The sequence below is a fragment of the Erigeron canadensis genome, chromosome 9, assembly GCF_010389155.1.
Source record: "Erigeron canadensis isolate Cc75 chromosome 9, C_canadensis_v1, whole genome shotgun sequence".
NCBI lineage: Eukaryota > Viridiplantae > Streptophyta > Magnoliopsida > Asterales > Asteraceae > Erigeron > Erigeron canadensis.
Genome location: NC_057769.1, coordinates 15,706,803 through 15,715,818, shown reverse-complemented (window position 1 = coordinate 15,715,818; position 9,016 = coordinate 15,706,803). Strand labels below are relative to the sequence as shown.

The 9,016-nt window shown below is 33.1% G+C and overlaps 1 protein-coding gene across 1 annotated transcript; it reads right to left on the bottom strand.

Annotated features, from left to right (window-relative positions):
- Window positions 1-405: 405 nt before the first annotated feature.
- Window positions 406-8,608, bottom strand: LOC122582326 (phosphatidylinositol 4-phosphate 5-kinase 6-like). Its single transcript, XM_043754695.1, has 8 exons — window positions 7,521-8,608; window positions 6,356-6,523; window positions 5,582-5,747; window positions 5,374-5,490; window positions 4,707-4,900; window positions 2,281-2,384; window positions 1,997-2,072; window positions 406-831 (listed from the first exon to the last, which is right to left on the bottom strand). The coding sequence occupies exons 1-8, from the start codon at window positions 8,606-8,608 to the stop codon at window positions 549-551; spliced, it is 2,196 nt and encodes a 731-aa protein (XP_043610630.1). The 3' UTR covers window positions 406-548.
- Window positions 8,609-9,016: the final 408 nt, after the last annotated feature.

Genomic DNA, 9,016 nt, shown 5'->3' with positions numbered 1-9,016 from the left:
AATTATAGAGGAGAGAAAAAAAAATGAGTGGTTGAGATTTAAAAGTATTATATAGGTAATTTAAATCGTCTTTTGAGATTTAAAAAAAAAAAAAAAGTGCTTTATAAGATACTCGTATGGATATGTAACTTATAAATTTTGGTATATTATGAAGTATTGAAGTTCATATTATTAACTAACTAGTTTGTGTTGCATCTTCATAACAAATGACATTTTTTAAACAAATAACATTTCAATTTGTCACATTTTCAATCTTAACATATATATCTCTGTTTTTTTCGTTTTTATTTGTTTTAACACTTAACCCGATTCTATTTTGTACATTTCAGTTATTTAGTAACAACATAAACTGCCACATTTAACTAGCAAAGCTATGTTGCATAAAAAAACTAGTATCTTTGGTAAGTTCTAACAACTATCTAGCCTACCACTCACATCACGTTAACTGGTAAGCACGGTCAACAGTGATCTCTTTCTTTCTAGACCGGCTGTACATTTGACGCCTACCAGCTCTCAGGCGTATAATCATGAACTGAATTTTATAACTTTTAGCTATCATCTGCAAAAACTCTTAATATAAAATCCTTAAATCGTTTAGAATACATTCTGGGATCGACAGCAGAGATGGAAGTGGAGTCATATTGGAATGATTTATATGCATGTTCAAGCTTCTTACTTATGTCATAATCTTGTAATATATCTATTATACCAAAGAAGAGGATGACATCACAGAACTCTCCGGTTGGTTCTCCAACGAGCTGAGTCTCATGACTTCTCACCGTGAATTCAACCCGTGATGGCATGTGAAAACCTAGCCGTACAGCTGCCCACCTGCAAAATTGTAAAGACATACTTTAGTTATAAGTAGATGCCTTCATCACTAACATCCTTTTTAATTCATCAATGCTTTCATAACTGATTCTGTATTGCATATTACTACATAATAGTAATAATTCAACCTTTTTAATGATATGATGATTATTGGTTGTATTATTAAATATTTAAATGTACACTTTAGGGAAACTTCAACCAGTTTATAGTCGCAAAAAAATAAATAAATAAAATAAAGAGTTAACCTTTTGGCCCGTTAATAACTAAACAAAACCTGAATGACATAAGTAAATGGTTCGAAAAGTTGCAACGTTACAAAATTCACATAATATGATAACAATCTTAGCAACGATCGACCATGTATGTAGCATTGTAGGTAATTTGTTGAGCTCATATTTCAATTGTTGTAATTATTAAAGTATGTACAACTTACCAACTATCGATCTTAGAATAGGTTTAATAGGTTTGCAAGAGCAAGGAGAGGCCGTGGATAAACTTTATATTCATTATTTTCTTTAGATGTCATCAAGAGGTTGTTTAACTGCGGTTTAACTATTCATTTGACCCATTAACTTGAAAATTTGTTGATCCGGGTTATGTTGATCTCACACTCACACAAACAAAGATAGCAAATAAGGAAATGGGCCAAACACGTTTGAAGTTGCCGGCACGTTGAATTTTAAATAAAATAATTTTTATAATAGTGATTGACCACTAATCACTCACAATTTTTTTAGTCTGTGTTCTCAAGTTTAATTATAGAGAAAGGGGATAGAAGAGAAAAGAGATGAATGGAAGAGAAGAGTGAATTTTCTTTCCTTTCAAATCATTCCAAAATTGGGAGGAAAATATTTTAGACAAAATCAATTGAATTCTCCTTCCAATTCTTTCCCTTTCTTTTCCCTTCCACTTTTAAATAAAACTCAAGAACACACATACTTTTAAAATTCTTCCCATTCTTTTCTTTTCTCTTTAAATAAAAACTCAAGAACATAGCCTTAGAAAATGTGGGGAAAAAGTGTTTTGGGTTGACCCAGTTTAAAAAATCTACGCTTGTTTGACTCGCTACCCAATATACCCAACAATCTCATTTTTAAACCCTTTGTCCCCGATCCCAACCCCAAGAATCTTAACGATTTAATAAAATTTTCACAACTTTAGTTACCGTGCAGGATTGAGAGGAGCATCCTCATCTGTCGAAACTCTCGGATTTGATCCTGTGCTATCAAGTTTGGAATTAGCTGAAAAACAAACCAAACATAATGTTCCTTAACTCAATTAGTTGTATAAGTGGATGGATATTATTGGACTACCGGGCTATATTAGCCCAAATAGTCAAATACTAGAAACCCATGACCCACATATGTGGTGAGCTACATTAACCCAACACTCTTAATAAAATATACTGGTATGGTTGTAAGAGAGATAGACAAGATCTGTGTGTTTTACCTTCCACTGCTTCCCTACTCCTCTCTTGAAAGCTAATACCAACCAAGAGACTGTAGTCCATAATTTTCTCTTGTTCAAGGAAGTCACAGTCCTTATTGACTTGACTGTATCAAGAACAAACCAATTCAACTAAATTAGATAAGCCAAGTAAACTAAAGTAGAAATGAAACTTTCATTATGAAAGGTGGCAAGATGTGAAGATGAGTGGGTAAAATGGGTTGGGTAACACGTCAAAAAGGGCCTGGATTGAAACGTTCCACTTTTAGCTACATACTTACATTGGATCTAAATGTACTTGTGTTGGTTGGGTCAAGACCGAAACACATTTTTGCTGTTCTTGGAGAAAATACAATAAATATTAGGAAAACTTCTAAAAAAGGGAGTATCTTCAATAAAATTTCCTAACAGCATCAGGTATGAATGAAGTATGCTGAACTATCCAGAACACCACATCAGCGCCACATCAGCTTTCGTTATTTTACCAGGTTTTAGCCATTATGGATGCAGACTAACCCAGAACGCATAATATAACTTTTTTATTTTTTAATTTTACTTAAAAATTACATAAATTATTTTAAAACTACTTTTTATTCAAAAATAAAAAGTAGGATAGATAAACATAAAACTACTTTTAAATTACATAAATTATTTAAAAATTACTACTTTTTATTTTTTAATTTTATTTAAAAATTACATAAAGTAAAATATATTGATAAAAAATTATTCATGATAAACATAAAACTAGGATAGATAAATTAATTATAAGTATATACATTTGTTTTACCATTTCGTTAGTAAAAACGATTGTAAATTTAAATAATGACTCAAATCAGATGAGTAGTGATTAATTTTAATTCTTAGTTATATACTTGATGCCACTTTTTTCTAGAGAGTTATAATTTAATTTATAAGTTTCTAGCTAGTATCTACCGACCACCATACATACATTAATTTAATAAAAATAACATTTTTATCCTCTTGCCCCACTTCTATCTTCTTCCCAACTTCTTTTCAATGTAAATTTACAGTCTGGACATATTCTCCGTAATTTGTTATCAAATATAACCAAAATAAAACCAGATATATCAATCTTATTAAATATTAGGTGGGCCTACATGTATTTACTAAAAGTAGAAAAGAACTAGCATGTCGTGTATCGTCAATGAAACCAAGAATCTTGATGGATTCTTAATGTAGTGCTCGGCAATGAATAGGAAGAAATGGATGAAGATCGGTGCCGACAACCATGTAAGCATCCGGGGTTCGGCATTTTCCGTCCATACCCAATGCTCTAATAAGGGGTGGCCGGGAGGGTAAGATGCTTTTGAACAAAAAGAAAATAGAAGTTTACATTTTGAAAAAATAGCTAACATAATTTTAAATATTTTGTAAAAGATGGTCACATACTATCTAAAATGTTTTTTTTTGAAAAAAGATAACTAAGTAATCAAAAAATTCCTAATTGACGAACCAATTTTAATGTTTAAGATAGAAAACAGTATCATTTTTGCTAATTTATAAACTTATACTCCTTTATTTGTTCAAAAATATTCTACATTCCCCTACATAAAAAACTATATGAAAAGGTTATCTTTTTTTGAAATTTCCCCTATCTATATCTATATCTATATCTATACTATATCTCCCCTATTTACATTTTAAGTTTCAATATTTACTTTCCCAAAATGTCCATATTTCAATTCTATATTTACCTAACACCCTTTCTCTCTCCTCAAATCTCAACCAATCATTTGTTTTCTCTCTCCTCCATAAATCATTTATTCCTCCAATTCATTCAAAATCTTTTATCTCAAAAATCGTACATCGATAAATTATAAAAATTATATAAGTGTTCTTAAAATTTCATGCTCTTTCATTAGAGATGTTATTCGATATACTTTCGACGAATTTTTAAATCCGAGGGCGGAGCTTATACGGCTAAGGCATTTGACTATCACACTCTATGACCTATCACCCCCATCATCTCACCGCCGCAACGCGCGAGTACTTGCTCTCGTTTTATAAACATAGTATCATGATAGATTTGAATCTTTGGAAAAGTGATTTCGTATATTGTAAGAAAAACCAAGCATGACTTTCAATCCCCTTTTCATATGAATCATTGGAGACAAAAACCAATCCAGCTCGACCCATTCATTAGTCAATGGGTCAATGCTCGACACATGCAAGAAATTATTTTTTTTTTTCATTCTTCTTTGGCACTTTTTCAAGCATATTGATTTTCCAAAACAAGCCGCCAAGTCGCCAACTACATTAGTTCGAATACAAATCAATCTTTTATAAATCCACGAGTAACAAAATTGGGAAAGGGAAATTTTCGCATCAAGGAAGTGATACAAGCGACAATTATGACCATCCAAATGTATTAAAATGAGTGATGGTATAAAAAAATGCATTCAGTTTACCTGCAGAATTCTTGAAACCAATCTTTCTGCAACCGGAAAATAAATTTGAGATCACGATCCTTTAGCGTGGTGTTTGCATCTATTTCAGTTTCTGGTTTATCTGTTATTCGCCCATGGAAAGACCCTTTCAAGTCGTAGCGTCTGTGAATAGGTACTTCGGTACACAGTAAATTTCCCATAATAACAAACCGAACCTGCCTCGAGAATCCAAAAATACAAGGACATTGATCACTAAGCCATTTAAATCTTCTAAATCATGGAAATCTTTAAAGGTAACAAAATGGCTGTCCAGGGGGTTAGGTAACAGGAATCAAAACCGATAGATTTCAGGTATGGGGTCAATCAAACCGGGTTGACCTAAACAAACATTATTCCAAAAATATTTAAATTTGATATAAATTGTTAGTGGGTCAGATATGATCTCAAAAGTAATACTGTCTCAATAACAATAATTTTTTTTTCAATAGAACGACTTGGGAGGTTTTATAATTTATACATCAAAAATACACTTTGGAGGGCTTTTGCCATATGATCTGTTTCTTTGGTGTTTATAAATATATATGTTTGACCCATTGAAAATAAAAATAAAAACTTATACATAATTGGCGATAAGTTAATGGGTCAAAGTTTTCTCCTCTAGCAATCTATTTGTTTTACGTTGTTATACCTTCTTTTGGATAGGTCCACTCAACTTCACGCAATGGAGGCCAAAAAACTTTGTGACGAGGGTGTTCTCAAGGGATTTCACGTGCTCGAAGTATGCGGGAAGCATTCTTTTTAGAACCTGGTATGGTATTTATTTGAGTATAAATAGCTAGTAAATCATAAAAAGCTTAGATTAATGCTTATGCTAGATTAAATTAAGATTGACTCACTTTAACTTCTGATTTCTTCATGGTCTTGATCATGTATTTATCATCATGTGTCAAATAAAAAAAACTTCCACTTTTTCCTGGGGAAGAAAGCTCCCGGAGAGCATCATTTCCACATATAGATAACATATAATCAGCTGGATCTACATTAAATAGCTTCCTGAGAGTCCTGAAACCAAAACAAACCAGTGGAGTTCTGAATCAAATACTTTCTTAAGAGGGAAACAAAAATAAAAACTAAAACAATTTTATTGTAGAAGTGGTAATGTCAATCGATTTGCAAATAGATACGTCACTTCTGGTATATAGGGTCAAAAGTCACCTATTAAGTAGTTAAGGAATGAAAACCCCAAAATCATTTATTTAAATGAGAAAGAAAGAAAACTATTCAGTGCCGCCTTCTGCGTGTTTTGAGCCTCAATACTTCGACGGTGTATGGGGGAGGTTAAGATGTAGAGAGGCCTTACCTCTACCTAAGGAGAGAGACTGCTTACATTTCTACCATAATGGTAGAAAAGGCCCTCCGACCTTCGCATGAGATGAAATATATCTTTATATTAATAGAACTATATATAACTATGAAAATCATATTAATACACTAATCATTGATATAAATTAAATGTCTTGGGCAGAAAGTAATTCATGTTAACACTAGCCAACCTGTTGTAACTCATAACAAAAAATTAATAGTTTAACCCGAACCCATCTAAACCCTGTCCACAACCTGCCTTACCCACAACCTCTACTGACTGAACTTATATAAATTTATGGGCTAACCTGAAAATCAATGGGCAGTAATCTTTCCATTTAAATTCACATGACTGGTGAGGTGGAGTATGTTTGGATCCCTCTGGAGGAAATTTAGTCCATAACTTCTGCGCAGTATCAAAATTTGTAGGCTTCAGTTTAAGAGATTTAGATGGAGCAGGCCTTCCTACAGAATGTCTGGAATTAAAGAACTAATTAATAGCACATAAAAGCACATATATATTGTTAGTCTACAATCTTAAGACTATGTGTGAGCATATATATCGTTAGTTGTTTCACAATCTGAAGACTATTTACTTGACTCTGGTGCTTTTTTTAGTTTCAATTTCTCATGTGCCAATTATAAGAAGAGTAAAAAGGATGCATTGAATGCACACATAATCTACACCTAAATTTTTGAAAAATATATGTGAATATATCATCATTTTGCTCTTTCTCATTTAAATTGAAAGCAGAATTAAGTAGTTATGCCTCTAGGCAATTTCATTTTTTGTGCAAATTATTTTCTGGTAGCATTCAGTCAAATTATTGTTCAAAATGTACCTACATGTATATATAATAATTATGATCATACTCATTCTTCCAAAAAACACAAAAAAGTTACTGTACATAATAAGGCACCGATGACACAAAACATTAGATATGTCATGAATCACCAATGTTATTTTCTGTTTTATGTTTTCCATTTAAGGGTAGTATGACCACCATCTAATTTCCATGCGTTATCTTTATGATCGAAAAATAGGGAGAAAGTCGGTGAATCTTTTAAAGATGGGAAGCACTCACGTTGTAGCTTTTGGTAGGAATCATCTGACTTAGATGTTATAAAACATATTTCTTCACATGCATATGATATTAGCATTTCATACATGATTTGATTAGCATGCTACGGATAATTTATGCAGCATTGACCATTTACGAGTACAAGAAGATGTAAATAGAATACTGGCTTAGTTGACGTATCGTTTTTCCACGTAGTTATGAATTCTATCAATTCAAACCAATAGACAATATTGCATTTGATACCATGTCAAGACACTTTGATTCATTTTAACACTGAAGTACTATACTTTACCAAAGAACTCCACGTCGACCCATAAACATGGCTGCAAGAAAACGTACCATATACGCAGCACAGGTAGCGTGTTATGAGAATCGTTTATCAAGTTAGTACCTTATACCAAGCTGTAGATTAAGCATAAGCTCATAATTCTTATGGCCTTTGCATATCGTCACACCTTGCCTCTTTGCAGGCTGCATCCTGATCTTAAGCGACCTTCGAACTAATCCATTCCCACTATTACCTTCTGCGACCGACGTATCACCATTGCTCGACCTCCCGTCAATGGAAGTTCTTGTACCGCTTGAATTCTTCCTCGGTGGTGTCTCTTCTTCCTCAAAGGACCAACTAAACACCTTATCGGAAGGAAAAATTGTAATTATTTCACCTTGACAAATCAAGCATTCACCCATTTCAACAGTAAAAAGCTGATGTGGATCCCAATCATCATGATGATCTAAAGAAGTGGAAGGATAAAACTTGCCAGTTTGTTCCTTTTGATCCCGACTCCAAACACCAGCATAGAAACTCCCATCTTGCCAATGAAATGTACCATTTCCTTTAGGTAATCCATCTTCCCAACACCCGTCATACCGATTCCCATTAGCCCAAATCATGGTCCCATTCCCATTCATCTTCCCGTTCCTCCATTGCCCAATATAGTGATGACCACTATTCCAATGGTACCTGCCTTGGCCATCATGAAATCCCTTTTTCCATTCCCCTTCATATTGATCACCATTTGCATAACTTATAATCCCCTTTCCTTGCTTTCTATTCATGGACCAATAACCTCTATAAGTATCGTTTAAAGAACCCGTAAATGTACCTTCACCATCCATATAGCCGTTCTTGAACTGACCCTCATAAGTGGCACCAGAGGGCCAACTAAACTTGCCTTTACCACAAATCATACCCTTATGCCATTCACCAAAATAGATACATCCATCTGACCATATATACTTGCCATTCCCATAAGGAATATGCGTAGGATTCCATTGACCAATAAATATATCGCCATTGGAGAATATCTTTTCTATATGGCAAAGGTCTACAAGGTCATCATCATCATCAACATGGGCAACAGACATTGTCTTGAAAATGCTGATTGCCCTTTTCTTTGCTGCAAATGTTTGTGATTTCCTCCTCCTCCTATAACTAATCTTGGCCGTCTTCAAAATTCCCAACAACGCTTTGCTCATTATCTCACAATCTTACGATACAACAATAAATCACACTAATAATATATTTATATCTATCTAATATTATCACCTCAGTTCAAATTCACCCCGTATCATCAATGTCACCTAAGAGGCAATACAACAAACATGTTATGACAAACTTATATATTTATATTTGAAAACCTCACCAAAAAAAAATCAAAATAAAGGGGAAAATACAAAGGGGTTATAATTTATTATTTTGTGTTGTTGTTAGGTAGTTTTGTTTTGCAGTTTTCATAAAATGCACATTGATTCCAAAAAAAATGTAAATGGAAACTCAGATGGGTTTTTTCGTATAATTAATTTGTAACTTTGATAATTATTTCATTGTTTATTCAAGTAAATCAATAATGGCAATTACATATACCTAAGAATAATTAAATAATG